The 27824-nt window shown below is 43.8% G+C and overlaps 12 protein-coding genes across 12 annotated transcripts; 4 read left to right on the forward strand and 8 right to left on the reverse strand.

Annotated features, from left to right (window-relative positions):
• Positions 1-53: 53 nt before the first annotated feature.
• On the reverse strand, positions 54-951 carry VTP01DRAFT_5178 (uncharacterized protein; the record flags this gene model as incomplete). Its single annotated transcript, XM_069383941.1, has 6 exons — positions 54-128; positions 195-313; positions 379-443; positions 497-642; positions 706-734; positions 798-951. The coding sequence occupies 6 exons, from the start codon at positions 949-951 to the stop codon at positions 54-56; spliced, it is 588 nt and encodes a 195-aa protein (XP_069235778.1).
• Positions 952-2949: 1998 nt separating this feature from the next.
• VTP01DRAFT_5179 (uncharacterized protein) lies at positions 2950-3996 on the reverse strand (the record flags this gene model as incomplete). The annotated part of the gene is made up of 1 exon (XM_069383942.1): positions 2950-3996. The coding sequence occupies one exon, from the start codon at positions 3994-3996 to the stop codon at positions 2950-2952; it is 1047 nt and encodes a 348-aa protein (XP_069235779.1).
• Positions 3997-5622: 1626 nt separating this feature from the next.
• Positions 5623-6838, reverse strand: VTP01DRAFT_5180 (uncharacterized protein; the record flags this gene model as incomplete). The annotated part of the gene is made up of 3 exons (XM_069383944.1): positions 5623-5856; positions 6732-6760; positions 6814-6838. 3 exons carry the CDS (start codon positions 6836-6838, stop codon positions 5623-5625), a joined length of 288 nt encoding a protein of 95 aa, XP_069235780.1.
• Positions 6839-8767: 1929 nt separating this feature from the next.
• VTP01DRAFT_5181 (uncharacterized protein) lies at positions 8768-9284 on the reverse strand (the record flags this gene model as incomplete). The annotated part of the gene is made up of 2 exons (XM_069383945.1): positions 8768-8805; positions 8864-9284. The coding sequence occupies 2 exons, from the start codon at positions 9282-9284 to the stop codon at positions 8768-8770; spliced, it is 459 nt and encodes a 152-aa protein (XP_069235781.1).
• Positions 9285-9652: 368 nt separating this feature from the next.
• Positions 9653-10733, reverse strand: VTP01DRAFT_5182 (uncharacterized protein; the record flags this gene model as incomplete). The annotated part of the gene is made up of 2 exons (XM_069383946.1): positions 9653-9850; positions 10431-10733. 2 exons carry the CDS (start codon positions 10731-10733, stop codon positions 9653-9655), a joined length of 501 nt encoding a protein of 166 aa, XP_069235782.1.
• A 470-nt stretch (positions 10734-11203) lies between these two features.
• VTP01DRAFT_5183 (uncharacterized protein) lies at positions 11204-11530 on the forward strand (the record flags this gene model as incomplete). The annotated part of the gene is made up of 1 exon (XM_069383947.1): positions 11204-11530. One exon carries the CDS (start codon positions 11204-11206, stop codon positions 11528-11530), a length of 327 nt encoding a protein of 108 aa, XP_069235783.1.
• Positions 11531-11886: 356 nt separating this feature from the next.
• VTP01DRAFT_5184 (uncharacterized protein) lies at positions 11887-13444 on the forward strand (the record flags this gene model as incomplete). Its single annotated transcript, XM_069383948.1, has 6 exons — positions 11887-12045; positions 12098-12197; positions 12257-12417; positions 12486-13034; positions 13103-13293; positions 13360-13444. The coding sequence occupies 6 exons, from the start codon at positions 11887-11889 to the stop codon at positions 13442-13444; spliced, it is 1245 nt and encodes a 414-aa protein (XP_069235784.1).
• A 1948-nt stretch (positions 13445-15392) lies between these two features.
• VTP01DRAFT_5185 (uncharacterized protein) lies at positions 15393-18094 on the reverse strand (the record flags this gene model as incomplete). The annotated part of the gene is made up of 13 exons (XM_069383949.1): positions 15393-15570; positions 15629-15720; positions 15777-15892; positions 15957-16209; positions 16265-16476; positions 16541-16643; positions 16706-16905; positions 16957-17091; positions 17146-17249; positions 17308-17482; positions 17543-17740; positions 17797-17858; positions 17919-18094. The coding sequence occupies 13 exons, from the start codon at positions 18092-18094 to the stop codon at positions 15393-15395; spliced, it is 2004 nt and encodes a 667-aa protein (XP_069235785.1).
• A 438-nt stretch (positions 18095-18532) lies between these two features.
• On the forward strand, positions 18533-20278 carry VTP01DRAFT_5186 (uncharacterized protein; the record flags this gene model as incomplete). Its single annotated transcript, XM_069383950.1, has 5 exons — positions 18533-18632; positions 18696-18789; positions 18852-18990; positions 19050-19394; positions 19454-20278. The coding sequence occupies 5 exons, from the start codon at positions 18533-18535 to the stop codon at positions 20276-20278; spliced, it is 1503 nt and encodes a 500-aa protein (XP_069235786.1).
• A 363-nt stretch (positions 20279-20641) lies between these two features.
• On the forward strand, positions 20642-21804 carry VTP01DRAFT_5187 (uncharacterized protein; the record flags this gene model as incomplete). Its single annotated transcript, XM_069383951.1, has 5 exons — positions 20642-20693; positions 20756-20862; positions 20937-21489; positions 21548-21691; positions 21758-21804. The coding sequence occupies 5 exons, from the start codon at positions 20642-20644 to the stop codon at positions 21802-21804; spliced, it is 903 nt and encodes a 300-aa protein (XP_069235787.1).
• A 226-nt stretch (positions 21805-22030) lies between these two features.
• VTP01DRAFT_5188 (uncharacterized protein) lies at positions 22031-24640 on the reverse strand (the record flags this gene model as incomplete). The annotated part of the gene is made up of 15 exons (XM_069383952.1): positions 22031-22048; positions 22113-22274; positions 22334-22432; positions 22503-22668; positions 22725-22867; positions 22929-23021; positions 23080-23221; positions 23272-23400; positions 23463-23571; positions 23638-23696; positions 23750-23898; positions 23966-24090; positions 24141-24285; positions 24342-24435; positions 24492-24640. The coding sequence occupies 15 exons, from the start codon at positions 24638-24640 to the stop codon at positions 22031-22033; spliced, it is 1782 nt and encodes a 593-aa protein (XP_069235788.1).
• Positions 24641-25906: 1266 nt separating this feature from the next.
• VTP01DRAFT_5189 (uncharacterized protein) lies at positions 25907-27572 on the reverse strand (the record flags this gene model as incomplete). Its single annotated transcript, XM_069383953.1, has 4 exons — positions 25907-25946; positions 26062-26200; positions 26338-26482; positions 26871-27572. 4 exons carry the CDS (start codon positions 27570-27572, stop codon positions 25907-25909), a joined length of 1026 nt encoding a protein of 341 aa, XP_069235789.1.
• Between the last annotated feature and the right edge of the window lie 252 nt (positions 27573-27824).

Consider the following 27824-nt stretch of genomic DNA (forward strand, 5'->3'; position numbering starts at 1 on the left):
AAAAAGATTGGGAAGGAAAAGCAGAAAAGATGCTTGGGTAAATTCTGCTTCTTTTACCAATCCTTCTTGATATCAAAGGACCAGTTCCACTCTACGTGGGTGACACCATCATCGTCGATGAACTTGCTCTGTTGCAACACACAAGTTAACGCTGTTTGATGCAGTGCAAAAATGTCAGCAATATAAATATGTACCTTTGCGTCGTAATGGCCACGGACGAGGAGGCCAGAGGGAGCTTCTTCGAGCTGGAACTTCTTCTCGTAAGCACTGGCAGAAGGACCATAGCTACCGATCATTTCTTCGGTCTTATCAACTAGCATGGTTTTCAGCTCAGATCGCCTATTGCTTCTAGTGCTACGCGCACAGACAATTACTTACCACGGACGCCCTTGCGCTTGACGACTTGCAAATACTTTAAGCCAGAGACGACTTCGTGCTGAACACTGTGTCGTTTCGATTCAGTTTTAGATACGCGAAGAATGTGAATTATTCTTACCGGAACTTGACTTTCATGCGGTATTCAACACCTTCCTTGATGGTGAAGGGAGTAGATTTTGCCTTTTCAATGGCTTCGGGTGTAGACAGGTCGACGACGACATCTGGACGACCCTCGACTTCAAGAGCGATCTGTTCAACAACGACCTAGCAACGGGAGTTTATGTAAGAAGGCAGGTACATCGAAAGCGTTCTGGTTCGCGTATTTACCCTCCGAGGATCATCAGAAGGACCAGGAGCTTAAATTGTACCGGGTAGAGTTAGGCAGGGGAATGTGGTAGAAACGGCAGTAACACGCTCACCAGCATCTTTGAGACCCAAGGATTCTTTCCACTTGTTCAGAGACTCGTCCTGCGCGTCCAAGTTTCGGTATTCTTCCATGGTCTTCTTCTCGCCAGGCTTGTAACCGGCGGTCTGGGTAGGGGCGAAGTCGTCATCTTCGTGGTGGTCGACCATGTTTGTAATTCAGAGTAGAGCAGATGAGATGAGGAAGTGCAAAGAAGAAAAAAAGGCACGTCTGGACTTTTCGGCTTGATGGTTGGGACTGAGTTTCAAGCACTCGTGTCGGCTTGGATGACAGTTCCTTGATGGGCAGCGGATGTCAACTTGGACAAACATTCGATCTTACAGGTCACTTCCACACTTTCTAATACGTAGCAACCCTCTGCTTCTGGTTGCGAGCACAATAGATGCTGACTTGCTTCGAGCTACGCTGGACTTTACTTTAAGGGATCCTGGATCCCCTTGAAGGCAGGCGACCAATCCCCATCCAATCAGCCAGTCGGTGTGTAACTCTTGTAACACTGTGCAGATGCAAAAGAAAACCAAGCCAATAAATTTAGTAACAATTGCTATGGGACGATCCAATAGGTGTTACTATGCTATCAACAGCTGCCAGAGCATTTCATATCGTAATTTAAAGCTGCAAACCGACACAATTCCATTTTACTGAAGCTGCACGCAATGATTCCTAGAAGGGAAATGCAGAACAATAATGAAAACATGGCTGATTTGGCCAAGTAATTCCTGAAGTGCCCGCTGAGTTACTCAGAAATTATTTCTATCCTTGATGATGCCCAGCGGCTTCGTCGTGCTTACTGGCGTGGCGCTAATTTACTACAGTAAATTGTAAAAGCGTATGCAATCATGGTATTTTACAGTTTGAAGCTGATAAGATTGCAGGAAAGAAACTATGTAGGTGATATATTTCCGGCTTTGCGATGATTGCATAGAGACCGAGAGTCCTTCCGTTTTAGTCTTTCCATACTCACCCTCTGCTAAGGAAAACTCTCCAACCAAATTCGAGGCCATGGATACTACAAGGAAGTGAACGTTAAAAGAGGATGTTAAGGACATCCTATATAACAGACGAGAAATGTTAGAGCCAGAGATGCAGTTTGGTGACTTGATATAGCTTATAAAGCCAGAGGAGAAAGACACACTACAATATTCTGGGATGGATTGGATCGGTATGTATTTGTTTTGATACCTATCACATAAAATGCAGACTCGATGCTTTAAAGTAGGCCTGGAAGGTTATATGTTTGCTGTTAAGAGATGCAAGAATGTTTTTGCCGTGACAGAAGTTGCCGCGCTTAGCATATTGAGGCACATAATGCTGCCGAAAAGTTCTATTAGAAAATGTTGAAGCATTTGATCGCATGGAAAGTAAGTTACAGTATCCTGAGGCATAGAAACGGAGGTCTCACGTTCGTGCCTACTATGTAGATATTTCTTATTGAAATTGCGGACGAAGCTGATATCGCCAAAGTCGAACAGGCTTCGAACAATCTCCGTGGAGTTCTTTCCAAAAAGTCACGACTTATTTCAACCCCAAAAGAAGTATGTAGAAATATCGATTGATTGAATCCATGTAAAATCCATGTAAACAGAAGTAAAGCGCATCATGAGTAGTAGCGGCAGGAAGTCCGTAGGCCGAATGCTTGCCGAATGCTTGTTGCCATTATTCTTCAACCATTTTGGTATATACAGTACAACCTTTCCTGTTTGATTGTACATACGCTTTGCCCATGACTTTAAAGCAGACTCCGAGCGTAGGCTGCAAGAATTTATGAGGGTATTCTTGAAATGCTTCTCTGCGGTTGTTCTGCCTTCTATTTGCGACAGTTAGTAGAAGCGTGACAGATCGAAATTTTCGTGATGTTCTTTAAAGTATGTTATTTCCATTGGGGTGATAGTTGCGACAAGCAGAAAGGAGGGCAGCGGCGTAAAATGTCTGCCTAGATCTGCACAATAATGCCATTTATAAAGAGTACCAACTCTCAACCACAAATCGCTTGAGACTCCACGGCGATCATGGTCCATTTTGGATGGCCGCGCTTTGCGGAGAGAGAAAGAGATATACAGCATAGCGCAGACCAAAATGCATATTTATCATGATAATTTACAGCACGGGTGGGTGATAATACAGAGTTAAGATATGTGTAGATGCTATCATTTCTGAAACAGAGAAGAGACGCGTTTACTGGAGTTTTTGATTCGAGTTTGCATGCGAGAGGATATTGAAGGCTTGCGTTGGATTTGTACAGAAACAGAGGGGGTTAACCCAACTCTTGGCTTTGAATTTCCGTGTGCCTGACGATCAATGCTTTCTCTGTTTGCGCCACCATCGTAGACTTGAGGTGGACGCCTTTGTCTGAAGAAAGAGCTTAGAGATCGACTCTTCTTTGGATGTGGCGCTGGCTGTGGAGTGATGCTCTTGCATTCGGTGGAGGGAGTGCTGTTGACGTTGCTTGCTTTTGGCACCATCAACTGCTGCTGATTGGATGGTGGCACATTCTTATTTACCATAGCAAGCAGCGAAGAGGGTTTGGGTGCTGTGCCATTTCCGTGGGTTACTGACTCCGGTTTAGGTTCGGGTTCGGGTTCTTGGGAAGTTTCAGGCTCAGGTTCCCTTTTCTTCTCAAATGGCTCTTTATTCTGCTTTTGATTGTTTTCAGTTGCTGCTGTTTTCTGCGCATCTTGTATAGGCTCCAAGTTCAAGCTGTGTGCTTTGCTGCTCGGTGCGGTGATTGTAGTTGAGTTATCATCTGCATCTGAAAATGGTCCGTCTTCCCGGTGGGCAGATAAAGGGGCTTGTTGCTGCTGCTGCTGCAAGGAAATGCTTGCCTTATTACGTTTGGTTTCATCCAGAGCGGGTTCCACGTCGTTAGTGGCCGGAGCGCTGGTACCGAGGTCATCTGACCCCAAGTTGGTCGAAGCGCCAAGTGCTGCAAAACAATCGAGCTCCTGCATGCTTTCTTTACGCGACCATAGCCCAATATGTTCGCCAAGAGTTATGCCCAGATAGATGTAGGTCATAGCAGCAGTGTAAAACGTAAAATATAGATATATCATCAACCTGTCGAATGCTGGTCGCGACCTCAGGAACAGTATATGAGTTGTGATTAACATTGGAATAATCGAGCCGTGCACCGTATGAGGTCGCAATATATCTAGAGCAAATAATCCAAGCAATAAGACCCTGAAACATAAAAGCATTATTGTTGGAAGTAAAACAAAGAGGAAAAAGTGAGGTCAAAAAGTTTAGCAGCTGTATGAAAAGGAGTCAATTGTTGTTCAGCCTCCTTCTCTTGGAAGGACCCCGTACTTTTCCAAAAATGGCTTCTCGACCGGGGGAAAAACTAGAACTGCTGCAGATACACAAATGGGCACTGGCATCTGTCATGTGCATATAATGCTACGTAGTCTGTGCGCGTAAATTGTCTTATGCTATTCATACAGGGAGCATGGTGCTGAAACATACTCAGATTTCGCGCCTACGAAAGAGACGTTTGTACTTGTTCCCTCTAGTCATTTTTACTTGCAAAAAAGACCTCCGTTGCATTCCGTACCAAATGTAATTATTGCAGAATCGGCTCTGGCGTGTGCTCGACAGACGCAACAATACATCACAGTGAAAAGTTGTGAGTTTCATCAGAGTGTCATGCATCCAATCCAACGTGATATAATACTGGATGCTAGTAACGTTTATCATACAATACGAAACCTTCTGATTTGCCGCTTTTTTGAACGCTTTGTAGCCTCCACCGTCGACTGGTATTCAGTAATTGAGGTCCAATACTCGATTGCGGATGTTGTACTAAAGCCTACACCACAAAACATCCAATTACTTATGGAATAGGATTACTCTCTTATACCGTACTGGAAAGTCTCTCTTCCGTTGGTCAAGCGCCCACACGCGTATTTCATTTTTCTTCGTGTCATGGCTTTTTCTCCACCGGCTTATCTTGTTGATTACGCTACAAAATTCAGTCTCTCCGTCCTCTTGATGTAGAAAGCCTCCTTTTTAATAGAATCGAAAGATCGGAAAATGAGGCCATTCGTTCTTGATAAAAGAGATAATGTCGAGGAGAGTGACAGTTATAGCAATCGCGAAAAGGGGAGGGCAAAGCCGTCTGCGGCACTTCAAATATAGAACAATAAAGACGCATGTTCTCTGGTGTAAGCAATAGTACCTGAGTCTACCTCCGGTCTATCGTCTGGTCCTTGTCCTACTATGATTGACAAACGCCAGAGGGTCATACTCGATCTGCACTGTAAGTGTGAATTTTGGGCACTTGGCTTGGCGCCACCTAGTGACAGAATTTATAATTTCTTGTTTTCTTTTCTTATCCTATCTTTGATTATCTCTCGTTCAATACCTTTAACCAAAATCAAGTAGTATGTAGCTCTACTGTGTTAATATACACCTTCTTGCTTTAACATATTTTCCTCAATAAATAGCTCAATTTCTACATTAATCGTCACGCTTTAAATCAAGTCTTGCATAAACGGGTGCACTGGTTTTCCGCCAGCAGTTGCATCTTGTCAGAACTGCCCTCTCCGCTTGACGGGATACCAAACATGGGTGGCGAGAGCAATCGATACTAGCTTCCTGAAGTTCTCACAAGAGGTTCACTCTTCATCTAACACTGCTGGGATATAGTGTAAACAAGATCGAATTTGATCGCTTCCTCAATAGCCGAATGTCATCATCGGACCTGAGCACCCGTCTGCTGCTATTTCTTAAGGATTTAGAAACCTACCAGATAAGTTCTCATGCTCCGACTTTTTCTTACCCTTTTCTGAATCTAACGAGCTTCTCTGAAGTCTTTTGCTTAGGCACTAACAGTAGCGCATAACCGTTTCCCAGTCGGGTGGCTGGGATGCTTGTTCGCTAAAAGCAAGTGAAAGAGATTTGGCTGTTGGTACCAGACAGTTCCTGTAAGACTTCACGAATGGTATGTGAACAGCGGGACTCTCTGCGCTAAGCAGAGCAGGCCTGCCAGGTCTCTTTGACAGTGCAGCAGTGCGATTCATCGTAGTGTTGCCGTTCCGCTGCACAATCTTAATCAGAGCCTAATCGGTTGAACAACCTCTATAATTAAGTCTCAACTATAAGCTTGCTATGTTGCAGTTACAACGTTCTAAATGTACCAACAAATTGAATAGTGAAGAAGCTGTCAAGTTTACAACTTTCTCGAAGCTCGAAACAGAGAAAGAATCTTACAGCACATAAATGAATTACGGGATGGATCATATTAATGGTAACTGGGAACATGACAATATCTACTAGTACACAAATTGTACCTAGATTGCTTATATTAGGACGGTATCTGATGGATTAGCTGGAATTGACGTGGTTCTTCTGAGGCCATTGCATTATCAGGATCGTATCCTTCATATCGAGGAAATCCAGAGCTCGTCCTAGGGCACACCGGCAAGGCTTTTGCGGAGCGGCAAGTCCACATACATAGCCCTTATATGTCATATCCATACTAGATCTCCCTTCATTTTGCTATACCCATGCTTTTGTTTCATCTCCCCTTATAGAGCGGCGCAATCACATAAGCTAAAATGGCGCCGTGGTCATTCGTACAAATCACGAACTTGTGTACAACTTTAGCATATAGCATTTGGGCGCAAAATGAAGATCTTCAGTAATATATGGATACAGACAGATGTAATAATATCATCAAGACTTTATTATTGAGACCCCCAGCTGCAACTATAGTGCTACATGCAGTAAGATAACAATGCGCTGTTTTGTCAGTAACCAACATTTTACAATGATACACTTTGGAGAAAGGATTGGACCTTCATTCTAGAATAATGCTGCCGATGAGCTATGGCTGATGAACTATGCTGTTGTTTTCAATAAACAGCAAATGAACAGCAACTTGAGGCATAGTTACGCACCTAGAATAATAGTGTATATAGTCGATGATAAAAACCCTTGAGAGGCGAACAGCAAGGTTAGAGACTAAAGCGAAATTAGTAGCTAATAAACGACAATGTATCAAAGTACATACATACCTTTTAAACTATTGATGGGTTGCATCAAGCGCAGAAGCACTTTATTTAGCCTTTATCTTTCGTTTTTTGGTGAGATATAAACGCTATCACGGGAGTCACTGGACTCGGCTGAGCTGTCCGACAGAGAGTCGCTGTTGATGTAATCCTCCACGGACCACAGGCTATTTATGATAAGCTCCTAATAATAGCATTAGTAGGTTATGAGGATAAGGTAACTTTCAGGAATCTTAGGGAGAAACAACGGCAGCATCCGGCTCGCACAGCTAATATTGAACTCAAGAACAGAATCAAAGACATAGACACCTCGAGCTGGTTGACTAAGAGCATACACGTACATCTTACTTGGATTGCTACCAACTTTCCATTCCCGTCCGCACAAGACAAGTGCGTGCTCAATCCGTCCACCTAATGGACCGACTGAGTCCCCCCTTATTTGCTTGCTTCATCTGCGTACCAAAATAAATCTCTTCACCATCAGTTTAGCCAGGTATAAATCACTTAAAAAATGCATTTGCTAATTCTGCATGTTGTCTGCAACTTCGAGCTTACTGAGCTGCGCCTTACGTCTGCCGCGCCTATTGCATCTGAATCCTCCATTAGCGTCGCCATATGGAAATTTGATACAGGCTGGCATAAAGATTCTCTGCGGTCGACTATAGTCGAATACGTATCGCATAACCCGCTAAGCAAAAGAACTTGTAATCCGCAGGCTGAATTCATTGAGTATGTAATCATAGGTGACATGGTGATGAAAGAAAACAAAACTCCCTGGCGCCAGAGGAATCTACTTGATTCCTGCAAATTGTAATAAGAATCAGAGCAAGAAAGAAAACTGACTCGGAAAGTATCTCCATTGCCACAAGGAATTTAAGACTAGCGGGGCCTGAGCCCATAGACCATCTCTCTATGTACTTGAGGAGACATAATGCTGGAGTGACCACAGTATTATATTTAGGGCTCTATTAAGAATGCTTTGATCATCACCAGCGAGGCGGGACTGATTTGAAGTTGCGATGAGAGAGCGGGAGACTCAATAGACCAAAGTTACCTAGCACCAATTCATCTTGAGGAGCAAATCGAAGTTGCTTTCTGTTGCGGTACTTATCTGAGCATTTATGAGAATGCAAAATGAAGTCTTTGTAGTCGCTCAACTTTAAGCTACTGCTGCTTCACTGATCCTGGACAGGTCATCAACTCTCTTTCTCTAAGGACCTGTTTTAACTTGGCTCTTGGCGATTGATCAGAACTGTTCAATTGGGTTGCGCACGGGAGAGTACAAAGTCAGATAAGCATAACGGTAACCAAGGATATTATGTGCTTAGCAATGTCATCAGACTTATGAATAGAGGCGTTATACATAACAGGGTAATAGCTCTTCATGTGCGGGTACTGGTCCATCTCAGCCATTGCGGCCTTTCAAGAATCTAAGACGTGACCCGTTACGATGCTCGTGCTCATAAGCTCAGCATATCTTCCTAGCTTCCTCTTCTTAGCTGGCGGCCGTGGTAACCTCAGGCAGCACTTAATCAGATCTGAGGCAGAGATCGTGCCCAAAAATGGTGGTTGTCTGCGCTCGTGTTTTGAGCACAGTGACTACAGCAGGCGAAACTTTCTTTCACCAGGACATAATGCGCTTTGTGTTGACGTGAAGGCATATTCATGAGGGAAGACGCAATTGGTCCTGAAATCCATGTCAGTCCCCTCCAACTTGCGAACCAAGCCTACGCGCTCTTGGAATTTGTCCTCACTATTCCTGCGGATTTACTTCGGACACACCATTTTTCTCTGTCGGACACAACATATTCAGAATATCATGGCCTCGGACACAACATCTAACAATCGTTCGAAGTAATCTAGCGTACTACTGTAGATGCCATTTCAGCTCATAATCTACAAGCTATATGAAATTTCATTATAAGTTTAGGATATAGATACATATGTTTCGGACGAAATTTTATATCCGTTGTGATGGGTTCAAGATATCTTCAAGGTCTATTTGCTCCGTTGGATCTTCTTAGGGTAATGCTCTAGAAAAAGTTTATACACATACCCTTTGGCTTCGTAAGCCGATGCTCCCAGGCAAGGCTATCCTTCGTTGCATGTCTTTTCCAGGGCTTGATGACTCGAGGATTCGGCGAAACCAAAGCTAAGCGAATATTTACATAACGCGCTGAATGCTTCATCAACAGCGAAGATACTGGAGAATTGTTGTTCGGGGGAGCGTTATCGGGAAGAAAGGTATACGAATCCAGGGTAGAAAAAAAATAAATTGGTCGCTTGTACGCATTTGCTAGGACGTAACCCAAGAGTGGCATAGGCATCCAATGCTCAGCATCACGTGGACCATCATACCACTGTGAGAAGCTTCTGACTGCTCTGTAATCGTCAGGTGAACCAAAACGTCGAATATAATGCTCTGGGTGGTATTGTAAATTCCTGCAGATACGGAAGCCGAACGTTTCTCCAGGCATCCTCAGTTTCCCCGAGGCCGATCATAAATGCACGGTATCCGCAGTTACCATCTGCCTTTACATTAGTAGCAGAGATACCAATCTACCATGAATTTACGGAAATCACACTGACGGCAGCTTCGTATATATATGCAGGAAACGAGGATCTGTAAAACAAGTGATAAGATTGAGTGCGTATATTAGAAAGACTTCAGGTTCTTGAATACTCACGAGGATGGTGGATTTACAGTAAGTCGTATCTTTTTGAATGGACGTCTATTCTCTTCTGATTGCGAGTCTTTTTGTGATGCTTTTTGTGATTTTTTCTCCAGACCAGTCTGTGAATCGTTTTGAGAATTCAATGGCCTACGCTATCGATCAAGTTTTTCTTATTCTCGTATCTGCTTGTCAAGTAGCTCGTTCGCCGTGGGAAGACGTCCACGTCCTCGTGACCTGCCCTTGGGCTTAATTTTGCTGGGTGGCTGCAGGTCTTTCCAAGATCTTTCATGGCCCATGACCGCTTCTATGCGGACTATCATAGCAAGTCTGCCTTGGTCGTCTCCAGCATCCTCCAACCGTCCTTCAGTCTTATACAATAATGATTGCACTTTTTGCTTCACATCGATAGGTTTCTCATGGCTGACTGCTGAAATTTCACCAAACCCTGGCTTGTTCTCTGGTTACACTTCAGCAAATACAAGGTCCGCTTGCAGAACACAGTGTTAACCTGTATGGACGGCAAGTGTACCTTCTGTATGAGGACAAAGTAACCATCGGGATGGTATTACATTAAGAGGTATGGTGCAGCAGCGGGCAGTTGATGCAGCCAGGAATGTTAATAATTGATTCTTGTTTTGCACTTGCTTTTTCGGGGTCCTGGTCACTATCTTTTGAAACTACTGGCTTGACAAGCTCCTTCTTAATAGCTTCAATTGCAAAGCAAGAACTTTGCCGACCAAACTTTCTATCCGCTCTTCCTGATCTTTTGCAACAAAATAATCACTTGCCCAGCTTGTCTTTCCCATCATACAAATTAACTGAATCTTGCTATTGCTGCTTCGTTTCAATCTTTATCAGATATTCATATTCTCCGTAATCCCACTTTCGTAGTGCAGATCATACCACATATATATCTAAGATGCCACATACTACAGCAGTTCCACTTACCTGGAAATGTATATATCTGTCTGAGATAATTCCCGAAGAAGTCAAATTATCCTTGATTGCAGCATGCGCCCCTTCAACACGGTTTGTTAGTGTCGTCCCAAAATGCAGCAACCATGAAGTGTAAGCACCAATCAACTGTCCTTGGTTGTCGCGGGAAGTTCCTCCACAGCGACACTGCAGGCACAAGTGACGAACGCTGCTGGACTTCGTCGTAACGGCGTAGCCACCACAGTGCGCAATAACCTGGGCAGCTTGTTTCAGTTCTTCACGGTTTTCAAATCGACGATTCAACAAATTAAACATTGTATTGTTCGAGACAACTTTCGGAAGGGTAGGTTGTTGCGTCGCAGGACTTACGCTCGCTGGGCTTAAATGTTGTGTCCGAAGGAAATCCCCTCAACAATGTTTCGACGTCATTACAAATCCCAACGAACGGCTTTATGTCTGCAAGTGTCCAGAAAACCTTTGAGGCCGTTTTGGGGGGAACTTTAAGAGCATATATCATATGACTTACCAGTGATATGAACTGATCCTTTTCAGTAGATGGACAATGAAGAAAACTATCTCACGGATAAAACCATCATCAGAAGGATTATATACGCAGAAAAGACGAAATTATTCGAAGATGGCGTGGAGGACTTGGAATGTGCTCAAATACGTGATATTTTGGAACGTGCTGTGAGCAACTGCGTGGGTGCCGACCATTTTTTTGACGAGAGCCAGCTTAGCGAACTTACAATGTATCGGGAATTCGCGACACCACACGACACGACATGGATCTATTTGTAGACTGGACATCAGACATTCTGCCCCAGTATGTACCATGTAAATGGATCCTCAAGAAACAGCGACGAATGCCTCATCCATTTAGTGGAAGACTTTTTCAGATTCCATATCTCAATCCTCCTTGGAATCTCATCCAAGTATGTCTATGGAAAATTATCTTCGAGTCCAAGAAGCACGCGGCCATCGTAATGCCTTATTGGCCATCAGTAATTTGGTTCCCACCTCGAAGAACTAAGCTATCGACGGCCGAATCATTCTCGATTCTCACAAGCACAAAAGTAAATCTCACTTCAGCGGCAGAACCGTCGACATAACGGAGTTGATGGATGTAAGAATCGCCGATGCGCGGGAAGGATTCGGCGGGGTTTATCACGAAAATGTGGGGTTATGCTGCGAAAAATCAGGGACGGAAAGCGTGCTAATGGCTGCTGTTATCCAATTGCACACTGGAGGAATCCATTTTGGTGTGTACGAACGACTCTCGTTTCATTTGTCAATTCTCCGCCTGCGGTTATACTCTCTACTGCGTGTCACAATTTACCTCTCCATAGGATCAATATTTTTGGCTCTTTTAATCTTCCGTTATCAATTACCGCAATAAAAGGCAGCGCAAATTGCTACCGAACATTTCTCTCTTTCTTTTCTATCCATTTCCCATAGTCTCCTAATCATGCCTGGAAGCAAAATAGTTGTCAAGAATCCCGTTGTCGACCTTGATGGTGATGAAATGACCAGAATTATCTGGCAGTTCATCAAGGAAAAGCTCATCTTGCCTTATCTCGATCTTGACATTAAGTACTATGACTTGAGTGTTACTAACAGAGATAAGGTAATGGATTTTGCAAGACATTGGGATATCATAGAGTCTCATACATAAGTAGACCGACGATCAAGTCACTGTAGAAGCTGCCGAAGCCATTAAAAAGTACAACGTTGGTATCAAGTGTGCCACGATCACACCGGATGAAGCCCGTGTTGAAGGTACGTTGGATGCGCCAGTTCAAGAGAGAAAGACATGACGCTTACCACGCAGCATTTAGAATTTGGCCTCAAGAAAATGTGGAAGTCGCCTAATGGCACCCTTCGCAATTATCTAAACGGAACCGTCTTCCGTGAGCCCATCGTCCTCAAGAGCCTTCCACGCCTTGTACCTGGATGGACTGAGCCTGTCATTATTGGTAGACATGCTTTCGGTGATCAGGTATGTGATACTTTCGAAAGGGTATATTTTGTACTTTCGTAGGCGATTACCTAATTCAAATTTGTCAGTATCGTGCTACGGACTTTGTTACCAACGGACCCGGCAAGCTCGAGATGGTCTTCACTCCCGAAGATGGCTCCGAACCCCGCAAGTTCGAGGTCTACACCTTTGAGAAGACCGGCGGTGTCGCCATGTCCATGTACAACACCGATGAGTCCATCGAAGGTTTTGCCCATGCCTGCTTCCGTGTTGCCATTGACAGAAAGATGCCCATGTATCTTAGCACAAAGAACACCATCTTGAAGGCTTACGATGGTCGCTTTAAGGATATCTTCCAGGCTATTTACGAGAAGGACTACAAGGAACAGTTCGATGCTCTTGGAATTTGGTATGAACATCGTCTCATTGACGATATGGTTGCACAAATGCTCAAGTCCAAGGGCGGTTTTGTGTGGGCCTGCAAGAACTACGACGGCGACGTACAGTCTGATATTCTCGCACAGGGTTACGGATCGCTTGGTCTGATGACCTCTGTTCTCGTCACTCCTGATGGTAAGACTGTGGAGGCTGAAGCTGCTCACGGTACCGTGACCAGACACTACCGCGAACATCAAAAGGTAAGGAAGGCAATATAAAATATCGGAATAATCAGATCAACCTCTAATGTTTGTCGCTGATAAAAAAGGGTAACCCTACTTCCACAAACCCGATTGCCTCGATTTTCGCATGGACTCGCGGTTTGGCACACCGTGCCAAGCTCGATGACAACGCTGAACTAGCTCAGTTCTGCAAGGATTTGGAACAAGCATGCATCGATGTTATCGACGTGGATAAGAAGATGACCAAGGATTTGGCCCTGACTATCTACGGGAAAGAGTAAGCCAAAGATCATCTGACCCCGTGGATGATTTATTTACTGATAGATCCACCTTTATCAATTAGCATGAAACGCGAACACTACTCCACAACCGAAGAATTCTTGCAACAGATTGCGGATAAACTCGCTTCGATTCGCGGCTCGGCGTGAGTACAATATCCGCTGTGCATGATAGTATATTCGCCGTAAACTCAAATCGATTTCTTCTTTTTGCACATCCCAACGCTAACAGCACTTCCCTGCAACAAAAGCAAAAGCTCTAATGATACTGTCAATGAAAATAAAGTTATCTTTGTCATATGCATCTTTGTACTTCTTGGGGGCTGAGTGTGAAACTCGAACATAGCATATCCGACCCTTCCGTCATTTTCACATGAGACAATATGCAACATTTAGCCGCGAAACGCTTCGTCTGGTACATTGCTAAATATGCTTTTCTTGTAAACCGACATTTCAGCAGGTGTATGAAAACAGGGAATTCTCAGAAGTAAGTGGTCTTCCGCTATGTGCATTTTGATGGGAATACTTGCATTAATTTTATCAGCCTCTCTGCGCATGACGACGAAAACTATGCTGATTAAGATATCGTCCGCAGGCGCAACAATGTAATGAGGATATTCAACGAACATGTCAAGAAGGGTGTACATTGCACCTCGGATTCCGGATAGCCATAATGACATTCAAACATATAGTATATAAAAGTCATAACAGGTAGAAGACCGGTTGGATATTTTCGTACAGGCCTAGACCCTTTATTGGAAAGGACGAATGCAATGAATGTTACCTGTTCCTCGGGATGAGCACTAGATTAATACATGGCATCTACGTGACATGCTCCTCTCCAAAAAGGGGAAGTGTTTTCCATGAAATAAATTCTCTGTCAGATACAAATAGGTCGATTCTGCAAATAAAGCTGTCGAAAGATGCTCGGATCAGCAAACACGTATACGTATTTGCATAATATCTAAGAAAAAGGTTCTAATAAAAGAAATACCTTTTGCAACAAAGCGAAGTGAGGACTTACTACAGCGAATCCACGGTAAGACCCCGGTCACCTGGACGTGCTTGAAAATTCTGAAAGTAGCGAGAGCGTTGGAAGTCACTGAGAATGAACTTGAACGAGACTCACTGTACAGACATGTATTATATCCTCACTCAATTCCAGAATCCAATGTTTATCATATATTGACTTCGTGTCCTTGCAGCCTTCATCCAACTTATCAACGCAATGTTCATTTTTTCTTTTAATGCATCCTTTTTGTTGTTGCTGTAACTTCTATAGAGATGTCAATTATGCTGATAACTCCCTTCCGTGTCGTGCAAAGCTTCAGATCTGCTTCGGCTTCGTGCCGGCTTTAAGCATCTTCAATGCTGTCGCGAAAACATCGAAGCACTGCTAAGTTATCATCAGCATTTTCTGTCGCCTTATATGTAAGTGACGAATGGTACAGAATCGAAGAATCTCCAGACCGATGGTGCGAAGTGGCGGAAGATATTGGCGAGTTATGTTTGATTACAATCATACATCCAGCATTAAACCAGCAACTATGTCGTGTAAAAATGACTCTAATGATCGTGCGCACCGAACGAGACAAGTGATGATCCCAGTAGGTCTCATGAGCAATTCAACAAAATCGCTGGGGAAACCCTGTATGACAACGTTTTCACCGAAATAGAAAGTCACGATGGGTCGAAGGAGCATAAAGCTCTAGCTATACATTTGGTTCGATTAGCTCGAATCTCGAAGGATATGATATATGTCCAAAATTTGGAAGCCGTCGTGAGCATGTGGAAAAATCATCGGTAATGTTACTCAATGTTATTTAATAGTTACGCGAATAAGAAAGGAATGTGAAAGTGGTCCAAATAGTCTCAACTGTGCACAAAACCACATACAGCTATCGACTTCCCAAGCGCTTTACAATAAGAAATATATCCATATAATATCTAATTGTGTTATCCGCCTAGAGAGAGGCCCACATGTTAGTTTATGTCGCTCGTCTTTTTCTTCTCTGTGCGTATAGTAATTCCCATTAGTCTTTTTCTGAGTATGATGGTATCTGCTGCAATAATTTTCGAAGATGACATTTAATACATTTTACAAAGCATCAAAATTAATAATATGCAAAGCTTTTCTCCTTTCCATGGCATCTTCTCTCTTCTCCATCCAGTATAGAACTGCAACAACACCTCCCAGAATGAGGGCTGCAGCGATGAGGACGGCAAGTACCCATGGTACGTAATCTCCAGGTTGCACGTAAAGTTCGACTTTCCAGCTACAAGAAAAGGTAAGTGATACGTACAAGATCGGCGAGAGAGCTTTTTAAAACCTACGATGAGCTATCCTTCACGTCAGATGGTTGATAAGGGATGAAAATAAGCTGTGAGTTTGGAATGACGCCTTCGTAGAACAAGTAGTTTTGTTCCTGAAACGATATTTCAGTCTGAGTACAGAACCGTCTGCAAGGTCAATAAAGCTTACTTGGTTTCTGGACACGCCTGCAAACATCTCTTCAATGTAGTTGTTGGTACGGCCCAAACCTATCAGACAGTAAGGCGTTTGTAGCGGCAAATAAGACGATTGAGGCAATTGTGCAACTACAATTATTCAAAAGTAAGCCATTACTGGATCTACAGCGATTCGATAACGTAACGAACTTACCCATATGCGCTCTCTTGTTTCCGGCAGTATCCAAGACGGTAAACTTGAATGTAGCTCCGGGATAATTCACACCGTATGGTTTAGGATCAGGGAAGGCTGGTTCATTGGGGCAGTAGCTGGGACACACGCCATTGGAAACAAGGCCCTTTAGAAAGAACGCATCGTTGAAGAAATTGTTAACGATGAAATTTGGCACACGGCTGGCGCTGGTCGAAGACGCATCAAGCTGAAGAACTAAAATATCGAGAGATCCCTGTCCAAATGGAGGAGTTAATTTGTGTACTATTTCATTATACTATCTTACGTACATCCTCATCAATATCGAAAAATGTCGCTTGTCGCGGGTTCTTGATGTTTGTCAACGCTTCCACGCCTTTTCGAACCACCTGAAGTGTGCGCCTAGAACGACTGGTTGCACCTGCTGAACATAAGTCATTGCTGCAGAGGATAGATTCGAATAAAAGTACTCTCTTGCTAGTCGTGACCAAAATGTCGGGGTAACCATCCAAATTATAGTCTCCTAGTGCAATATTGTTGTTAACTCTATCTTTGCATCCGCAAATAGAAAGAAGCCAGTAGTTCACCTGATCTTGCAGGTACGGGCCACAATCCTTGGAATGATTTATCTGCTGTTTGTATAGTTTCATCGGGATCAAGATATGGATCAAGATTGAATACGACGTAAGACTAAGTCATACGATATTGAGCAAAAGAAGATATTGCGACAGATCTTTCTCTGATTCGCTTACATCGCTGCCCTGGTCTTCCAAGTTAAATGCATAATCTGGATCACCGACACATAGCTTGTTCGCACGTCGACAAGCAGGTCCTGTTTCATTCGTAAGATGGGACTGAGCACAAAGATCAATCTGTTGGTTGTACGCGATATGGATTTCTTGATGGGACCTATCGCTAACAGGAAATACAATGTCGATAGACCCGTCACCATCTATAGTATGTTAGTTTTACGGTCATGTCTTGTACTTTCATTTTCTATTACCCATATCGGCAAAAGTCAAAGGTCCTGCGCCAGGCGGTAGATCCAATTGATGAGATATCCGATAGCCGTCAGCAGCTTCGTTGATCCACATTTGTAAAGTCTGTCGTGCTTGATGTTCGCAGACGAACAATAAATCTGTCATATGTGAGTTTATTGCTGCTTACCCGTTATAGGACTTTGCAGACTTACCTGCTCGGCAGTCGCCATCCAAGTCGATAACCGCATTAGAATGTGGATTTGCCCATGTGCACTTATTCGTATAATTCGGATCAAGAATGGATGCTGCAGAACTGCTATTTCAACGCTGTAGATCAGTTTGGTGTTTGCACGGATGGATTAATGAGGGCTTACAGGTTAAATATGGAGGACTGGTTTGCTGACGACTGATCGGCCATGTTTATCCACATGCTCAGCTGTTCTTGGCCGTCCCACGCATATCCTAGCAAGTCGAGCTTCATGTCTCCGTTCAGGTCAACAACCATAGGCAAACTGCCTTTTGCAGATGGTATGGAAAAGAAGTTTGGATCTATGATGCGATACATTTATTATTGCGCGTCATACTTTCTATTCCGCAAATTGAACTTACCGAATGTGCTATTTCCATCCCCCTTATACAGGCGCATGATTATTTCTCCGTCTGGATCACTTCTTGGATCCTTTTGGCCCATCACCAACAGGTCCAGCTTTCCATCGTATGTAAAATCTCCAGGTATGACATTTGTAATTACAAAATCATGGATCGATATTTGAGGCGATGTGCTGGGTGATAAAAATGTATAGTTCTCTGTGACAAGGTCAGGTAAAACGTATTCGTGACAAGCACATACACGATACACGTACGATGATGCCAGGTATACACCGATATAGATGATTGATCAGAACTTAATATATATAAATCAGTGCTACAAGAGGGAGGGTGGTTAGTGCTCCAGATACGCCTGAAGGACGTGGTCCAATCTTACTATTTGTCGCCATTAAAATCGCCAAATGCAGCCACTGCGCCGTGTACTCGATCTAGACCGATCGAGCCAGGAGATAGCCTATAGAGCTTATTTTCCGGGAAACGAGTGCCATATTGAAAGCTTTGTGCAGAGACTACAGCTGCGATGCTCGAAATGAGTATTGAGGGCAGTAGCATCTGCCACAAGTTCGGAAGGAGCAATGCCGAGACCGAATAAATGTATGCGCAGCTCAAGAGGTCCGACTGTTGACCTCTTTCCTCGACAAAAACCAAGTATCAGCTCCTGCACGTGTTCAGCTATGACGACCAACCAGCTTATCCGTATAAAAAATCAAAGGGAATGTGATCGCAAGATTCAATCCTTTCTCTTGGAAAGGAAAAATGGTTATCCATTATTTCCCAGTTGACGTTAGCATCAAGAAAGCTGATAAACTAGTAATGATGACAGGGCATTTGGCTTGCTTTCTTTCTTGTGTTGTTTTTGTCGCATCATTGTTACTGATTCAGGAAGCAGCTGAAGCCAGTTTTGACAGAGGAAGATTGTGAGGAAAGGGATCCAAACTCCTTGGCTGTAAACTCAGAGCCGATATCCGTCTTGCCCCAAGTTTCTTCTCGATGCGTATTTGCTATTATGATCTGCTTGGTGTCCAGCGAACAGCTTCGGCTGAGGAAATCAAGAAAGCTTACCGTCGCCAGGCCCTGATTTGGCATCCAGGTAAGCTACAGCTGAAAGAGAGATCCAATGTTAAACAACACATTCGTCTGAAATGCACCATAGACAAAAATGCAGATAAGGTCAAGGAAGCAACCGAACGGTTCGCTATGATACAAGAAGCATATGAAGTTCTTTCAGACGTCCATGAAAGAGCTTGGTAGGAGAATATACAAGTCAGGCGATTCAGGTGTGGATGTTTGGTTAACAAGCTGATTTCAGGTACGATGGACACAGAGATGCCATTTTGCGTGGTGATGATGCTTCCGGACGAGGAAGCAGTGGTCCTGGAACGTCGGCTGAGGATTTAATGCGTTTCTTCAGCATAAGCGAATTCCGTGGATTCAATGATACCGAAAAGGTAGGGCTGCGATGTTGTACGCGACTCACGACCTTATTTTTGACGAAATTACCATTCAGGGTTTCTATACAGTCTATCGTGCATTGTTCCAGAAACTCAGTGACGAGGAAGAAGATGCGTTTCGAAACGACCCGTCCGAGGATGATGTCCATTCTTTTACACCTTATCCTTCTTTTGGAGATTCGAAGACACCTTTCGCAGACAGCGATGGATATCGAGGCTATGGCGCATATGTCCGAGACTTTTACAACGCATGGACCAATTTTACTACCGTAAAGTCATTTAGTTGGATGGAAAAATGGAGGTTATCAGAGGCTCCAAATCGATATGTGCGACGAGCAATGGAGAAAGAGAACAAGAAGGCGAGGGAGATGGCTCGAAAGGAATACAATGACACTGTCAGGGTAAGTGGTGGAGCGCCACGGATGTCACAAATGAACATGACGCTGACTTGATATTCTAGAGTCTTGCCACTTTTGTACGTAAGCGTGATCCTCGATTTAAGGCATTCCAGGAAGAGGAGCAAAAACGTAAAGAAACCGCTGCAGCTGAGCAAAAAGCGAGGATTCAACGAGAGAAACAGGAACTGCAGGCCCAAGCGGCGGCCTATCGAGAGCAGGAGTGGGCAAAAGTCAGTATAGAGGACCATTTGCCGACAGACCAAGACGATGAGGACGAGGGTGAAACTCAGGAAAGCGATTTTTACTGCGTTGTCTGTGACAAGTATTACAAGAGCCAGCAGCAATTTGCAAGTCACGAGAGTAGCAAGAAGCATTTGAAACTTGCAGAAGCTCTAAAACAAGAAATGATGCAAGATGAAGAAACTTTTGATTTTGGGAAAAATGCAACAACTTCTGACCAAGAACAAGAACCGATATTTACAAGACCTAAAAGGAAAGATAAAAAGAACAAAAAGAAGAGGACTCCGCGCTGGGGTTTTGAAGACGAAGACGAGCAAGTGGATGAAGATCTCAGTTCTTTAGCTGCAGCATTGGAGTTGGAGCAATCCAGAAGACGGAAGAAAGCTGATCCTATTAACGACGCCGAACTACAGCAATCGGAAGCAAGCACCCGAGTTGATACAGCAAATGAAGAGATGCCAGCTAATAAAACGAAGAAGGAGAAGCGGAAGGAAAAAAAGAAAGCAAAAGAAGAGACAGTGTCCGGGCACAACTGCAATGTTTGTGGAAACAATTTCCCGACCAGGAACCAGCTTTTTAATCATATCAAAGAGACTGGACATGCCTTAGCTGTGCCAAGTAAACAGGCCAAAAATAAGAGGCGATAGAAAGACAGCATCATTATCATCATATCACCATCATGTTCCTTATTGTTTCAACCCATACAAAGCTCCTAATACTACTACGACGCTTGTAACCAGGAAATACAACATATTTCTCAAACTTCCTATATGATCACAACAAATCAGCATTCATCGAGTTCTGAACGGTTCGGGCTGTGCCATTGTCGGATGAAAAGTCTCATGGATAGTCTTCCATCTATCAAAGCTTTCGTTCACACGGGCACGGAGATGAAAAGTCTGCGAGAAGCTTTACCCGTTTGCAGGATTATCATGGAGGTTTTTTTGTCCCCACGCGAATCTCCAATTATTCATGCTTTTCTCTTTGAAACCTTTTCTTCCCCATTCTCCATGGCATCATCAAAATCATCCTCCCTCCTTCGCGCAATGAACGCAGCGGCCGGTAATCCAGAGATATCTATTAAAATGGCAATTGCAAAATTCATCGCTAACTTTTATGCACAGTCGCTCGCAAAAGTGCGTTCAGTGCATATGGGAGGTATGAAGCGACGTTGGCGAACTTGAAAATCGATGATGATACTCGGGTAATATGTCAAGGAACTGGAAAGCAGGTAAAGTAATGGATCCTACATGTCCAAATAGTATTGCGGTATGTCTCGCTTAACATTAACGGTGGTGGACAAAGGGAACATTACAGATGCAACAGGCGATAGAATTTGGCACTGGTTTTGTTGGTAGTGTCTCTAGTCGCAAAGCGGGACAAACGCACCTTGATCGGCCTGTCTTTGGGACGGTGCGAGAAGCAGCCAGAGAACTTAGGCCTGATGCAACAATTGTCTACGTGCCGCCTCCTGGTGCTGCAGAAGCCTTCATGGAAGCCATCAATGCAGAAATACCTCTCATTGTTTCTGTCACGGAAGGAATCCCAGTCTCCGACATGGCTCGTGTTAAGCAAGCCCTACTGAGTCAGAGTAAATCACGCCTTGTAGGACCAAATTCCCCAGGTATCGTATCTCCGTTGGGAAAATGCAAGATTGGTATCATGCCGAACCGTATCTACAGTCCTGGAAACATCGGTGTCGTATCTCGCTCGGGAACATTGTCGTACGAAGCTGTGCATCAGCTCACTCAGTTGGGATTGGGACAGACACTATGCATAGGCGTCGGCGGGGATCCTCTTAATGGCACAAACTTCATCGATGCTCTTAAAATATTTCTACAGGATAATAAAACAGAAGGTACATATCCTAATATGCTGCATGAGCTGATATGCGAGCTTAGACTTTGTCTTTATAGGTATTGTCATGATCGGCGAAATCGGTGGCACTGCAGAAGAGGAAGCTGCCGAGTTTTTGAAGCAACATAATCGTACTACAGAAAATCCAAAACCTATCGTTTCATTTATCGCTGGATTGACAGCCCCGGCAGATAGAAGAATGGGTGAGCAGAGTAGCCAGAGGTATAGAGAGGTCTGATGAAATTAGGAGTTTAATCTGTTATTCGTAGGTCACGCGGGTGCCATTGTTTCCTCTGCTGGCAAGGGAAATGCATAGGATAAAATCATTGCTCTCGAAAACGCAGGCGTTACAATGGCGAGAACTTTACCGCAAGTTGGAATACTCATGCAAAATGTATGCAACTGGCCAAAATTGCTTTTATCCCCAGTCCTGCTTGCTCATGGGTCTTTTTTACAGGCGCTTTACAGTAGAAACCGGAATGAACAAAGGTTGCGCGCCATACGAAAAGCTGCAAAGATGCATAGTTTATTCGGGAAAAAAGTCAAGTATCCATAGGTAGCTAGGATAGAGTTATAACACGGTGAGCAAGAAGTTATCGATATCGAGTGAAATTTAAATGATACCTTTTCATCATAATTCCAAACTTTAACCGTCTGATCGTCACTGCAGCTAGCCATCATGCCCTGCTTAGCGTTCCATGCTGCTTCATAGACAACGCCTGTGTGCCCGCGCAATTTCTGAAGTAATTCGCCAGTATCTTGATCCCAAATGTAAACTACACCATCCTGATATAGATAAATTTTAGTTTTCATTCGAATAGCTACAATTTTCAAGTGTGAAGTACCTCTGAACCACCGACGATGAGATTATTGTCGGCAAAATTTGCTCTAATGAAATTCTTTGACGTATTTTGATGTCCTTTCAATTTGCGTATAGGACGTACCTAGGGGCATAAAGCAAACTATAATGAATCATTTCGAAGGTATGTACTCCATAATAGCTAAGAGGCTTACCATCCGCACATCCCACAATCGATTCGAGTTATCCTTTGAGCTACTTAACAGATACGTTCCGCTTGAGTTCATTTCCACTGATGTCACTTCTCCCAAATGCGAAGAAATCGTTCTGATGCAAAGACCAGAGACGATGTCCCAGAATTTTATCGTATTATCCTTGGAACTTCAAGTATGCCTGTTAGTCTGGAAATGCCCCAAGAAGCATGGAAATTTGCATACCCGCTTATGATAAGATTACCGAGCGGATTGAAAATTGCTTTGGTGACAGCTAGTTGATGTTCCTGGAATGTTTTTACAACAGCACCTGTATTAACATCGAACAACCGCACTGTCTTGTCATATCCTCCGGTAACGATGTGGCTCTTAAAAGATGACATTATAACGGAATGCTCCGATATACTACACTACAATAGGTTGATTTACCTCGTTTGGATGATAACGCCCAGAATAAACATCGCCGCCATGGCCATTTAAGGTTGTTACGCATGATGGCAAAGAGTTCTTCAAGCTCCATATCTTTAACATAGTGGTACACATGAATGTTCGTTCGGTTATACAAGTCTCTACGACGTACCTTGACAGTACCGTCTCCGCTGGCACTTGCAACAAAGTCACCCAGTTTTGTAGTGGATACGTCCCAGACACGGGACTGATGGCCTTCCAAAACAGCATGACATTCCCCACTTTCCGTGCCCCATATCCGCAAAGTGTTATCGCTACATACTCTTGTTAACATAGTCCTAGTAAGATGAAGTCAACAACTTGCCTTGATCCAGAAACAATCTCTCTTCCTTCCTCTCCGACGAACTCGACACATTTCACATTGCTCCTGTGACCTTTGAGTGTCGTCGCAATAGCATTCGGTATTACAAAGCTAGCATAATTCTCTAGTAGTCTTGATACGGAATGGATATTAGTGACAAGCTACATTATAGTCTATAGTAAATGGTATCTTACGAATTTACAGCTGGCGCAACTTTGGGATGATAGCGCGAAAATTCAATTTGATAGGCCACGGCCTGCCGAAGCAAAGTTAACAAGCGATTAGGAGGTATATAGCGGCTACCTATATCAGCAGCACAGTCAGCAATGGTATGGAATGCGATCTTTTTGTTCTAATTTGGTGTTTTACCATTTCGGTCGGTTGTTTCAAAGTCGAGCATACTCTGGAGTTGATCGACGAGAGCTTCTCTGTATTACATCTGTCAGACCTCCTTCGATATCTCTAGAAAGACGCAATGTACCTAGCACCCATAATTCCTTCCCACGTTTTGAAACTTGCTACCTCCTGTATGGATTTCGTTGTTAATAAGTAACAAAGATCCTTGAATTCGTTTGGTCTCGTCTGAAAATGCTCCAATGGCTTCAACCGTTTGTTCAAAAATGTAAATGCCTATGGTAAACGAGATACGAGATGCTTCAGCATTTTAGTACACAGGATATCAAAATATTCCCATCACCTTTTGGATCTCCCGTCGTTCGATATATTCCAGATATTGTTGCTTATATAAAGAATATAGAAAAGATTTGTGGTTCTTCACTAACGGCTTTGCACATAATTTTTCGACTTCCTGCCAGTCGCCGTCTATGCTTATAGTTAGCACAATAAACCTTTCTTCATGTGACAAATATTACCGAGAATCGCCTTTCGTAATCTCTTTGCTTCCATAGTCCTCTCCTCTCGTTCTTTCCATTTAACGTTGGTTTCATCGTACAAGACTGCTTGCGATGTATGATATCCTTCATCCGAGAGATATTGCATGATCATACTGATGATATCCTTACCATTGGATGTTTAATTTTTGGTACGAACGGATAAACCAGACGCAAACTTACTTCCTTAATGTGAGGATCATTTGCATTGAAGATGTCTTCAGTTGGCCGTACGTAGGACGAATGCATGCCCATGTGCTGGTTGTTCGTTGCTAGTCTACGAAATGTGAGCTCACATCGTATAATGGGAAACGTCTACAACGCTTTCCATACCTCCGTCGTCGTCTTGCAGCAGTCGAGTTTGATATGCTATTTCGAGTCCAGGCAGGCACTTCTGAGTCCTTCGACGCCCCGTTAATTGTCAAGTTAACCATATTGGAGTCAAGATCGGCCATGTCTGTTTCTGCTCCCGAATTCTCCATGTACGGTGTTGTTGAAAGGGTCCAACAACTTCAGTAGAAGCGTCCCCGCATTTCCGCATTTGGCGCTGGTGGCAAATGCTGATGTAATGTTGATAAATTCAATCTGATTCCATAAGGGATTTGCTTCGGGCAAGCAGATAGTGGTCGCTCTTGGACAGACAGTAACTGCCTATATTATTGACGAAAATGTGGTTTATGGTACAAAGGCAAGCTTTCCAATCGAAAACATTTATAAGCTAACCATTCATGCTATACTGCAACGTTAAAAGCAAGACATCCTTTCTTTGTTCAAGTAAATATAATAACTCAGAGCGACCTTTTGTTTATCCATTTGGTTGTTCCTGTTCGCGAGCACGTTAAATGACGAAATTCTCTCCATCACAAGCTTTTTCTGGCCTTTTCTTATCTAACTATTCATGCATATAGACCGGTGTCATTTCAGCAAGGATTAATTAATTTGTCCAACAGTGACCACTGTCTGTCTGTGCGAAGCAAATCCATTCCAAAGTGCTCTTTGGAATAAATGTATCTTTTGAATAGACGTAAGCAAGAAAGTTGCTTGACATCCTCGATTGTTACAGCGCATTCTAACGTCCTCTAGGAATAAAACTGCGGATTCCTTTCTGTTTTCGCGCGCTGAGATGGTTATGCCTGTTACGCCGTTGACTGTAATACCTGCAACTAGCTATGCAGAAAGGAGCGTGGTATTTCTATAAGATGAAGAAACATGGGTGACTAAGGACATCAGATGATATATCTTCTGCCGAGGTGCAGTATTCTACCTTCATTGATTGCCGAGTAGCAGCGTCTTGAATATATTGCTTAATTCAGAGTGTAAACGACTCGATAACGTCCAATCGCAATTTGAATCCACCAGAATTCTATGCAATGCTTATATCGCGTATACAAATATCGATTTTTGCATTCTATGTGCAAGGAAATGCGACCAAGCATTCTTCCATTCTATCGCAGAACAAGGTAACATATTTTCCTGTATCGCTTTAGTATGTTAAACTATCCATTTTAAGTGATCCTATCGTGACGACAATGAACTCACGACAGGCGCCGAAGGACCGCTTGTCTTCTTCAGCCAGTAGCTCATCTCCCTGTCAACCGTATGCCGCGCCAACCGTCGGTTAACAATAATTTGAAATTTAACATCTGGAAATAGAACAAGTTTACAGCCGATATCTTAATGGATTCTAAATGGACATGACGTTCTAGAGTGATGAATAGGTCTAGCAATAAGTATATAAAAGGAAATTCTCATTCTTGCACCAGGGAAACACCGCCGATTGTAGGTTCCCTAAAACTAATATTGGCTTGATAGTCAGACAGGACAACATGTGCAACGTAAAGCATGAAAATTGTCCACCGCGAATCTTCCTCAGCTTCACCAGAATCGTTATCGCTTCCAGTACCTTCCAGGGATAGTCTCGTAACCCCGGAACCGATAATGGCAACCGATGTAATCGTTCAATGAAACACGATATCCGCCTTGGACATCTATATCTATGCAGCCGTCGTAATCTAGATCCCGCGTGAGATCGCTTATGTCATCTATAACTTCGTGTGTTAACTTAGCTTTTTAGTAGTCCCGGACAATTAGCAGAGGACAGGAGAAAGAAGCAGAGACAAAACCGATCGCTACCAGGTCGCAAGGCAACAGCAGTGGAAACGAGCGACCACTACCACACATGCGAGGGATTTGTCAAGGCTCAGGATAGCCTCCAAGCTCACGGATTTTGCTCCCGACAGGATGTAGCAGGCCTTCCAAAGTCGTTCGGTCATGCTAGGTCCCTTGTCACCTTCAGCCGAGTCGTGTCTTCTATGGATGCACTCCTTTAAAGTAGGAAGCGTTAGGCTTGAAAATGTAAGAAATGTTCCATTTTCCGTGTGACGTCGTCGAAGCATTCAACAACTCCCAAGAGGACACTTGGCGATGGATCTCATCCCTTTGGAGAGCAGCGCCTTTAGCGCTCAGATAAAAATTAATGGGCCGGTTTCGGCACACTTTTTAAACAATTGTTTCTCGCCAATGAGCGTCGTTTGTTGCCTGTCCTTTCGTGACGTGAGAGCCACGGTCATGAACATTAATACTACATGTGTTTTGGACCCTGGATTCTCTTGCTTTCTCTTCTTAATCACGCACTTAAGTCATTAACTTTCTATTATGCCGCGCATTTCTTCGAATCTCGCTATCAACGCTAGAGTCTCTGTCATCCCTCACTTTCTTCGTCGCAGTGGTGCCCTTGAGGCACTGGAAGGCTTCGTTGACCCGAGCGCGCCAGGTGCGCGTCTCTTCGGCACCATTCAGGCCAAAATCGTGGATGGAGCCACAAAAAAGTACGAGATCGCGTTCGACGTGCTGCCTAATCGCGCGTTTATCTTTGGCGCTGGCTCTTTGAAGCACGAAGGTCCTCGCCGCACACCAGCGCAGAACTTTGCAAGGAGACATGACCAACGGTTCTGTCAATCCTCGCAACCAAGAAGTCCGTGATTTGCTCGAAGATGCCAGTGATGATGCTGAGGAAGAATCTGAGGAGGAGAACGATCTTGCCTGAGAGGATGCCGATGTACGGTCGACATCCGTCGTTCTCGACCGGAGCAAGCTTTTCGTGGTCGAGCCAGCCTCAACCTTCGCTGCGACGCAACTCCAGCAGAGTATGTCCTGCGTTTCCTGCCTGTTCGTTACATTCAGACAGTAGTGATCCCGACAATTAATGAACACGCCACAACGGTGTTGCCTAGGTGGGAACCTGTCACGTTTCCAGAGTACTTGAGCTGGATCATGTTGTTCGTTATTATGACGACCAATGTTATCATGGACAAGGCCGCCTATTGGCATAGAAGTGCCTTTCCATTTGGTCCTTCTTTCAACTTCTCCGTTTGGATGAAGATGGAGCGTTTCGAGCAGCTCACCGAATTCCATGTCTTTGAAGTTCCTGACGCTGCGAAACATGCGCTAGATAAACTATACCAAATCCGTGCGTTCTTGGATGCTTATAACGAGAATCTCAAGGATGCTCTTTCGCCTGGCAGACATCTGTGATGTTCAACAATTAAAACAACAAGAGACAAAGCAAGTCGTCGAGATTGCTGTTTAATTCTGAAATGCAGAACAACGTCCATTGAAAAGTTTTTCTACAGCTTATAAACTACGACGGGATGCGACGATTGACTG

Source organism: Rhizomucor pusillus, assembly GCF_041956525.1.
Source record: "Rhizomucor pusillus strain CBS 183.67 unplaced genomic scaffold VTP01scaffold_20, whole genome shotgun sequence".
Taxonomy (NCBI): Eukaryota; Fungi; Mucoromycota; class Mucoromycetes; order Mucorales; family Lichtheimiaceae; genus Rhizomucor; species Rhizomucor pusillus.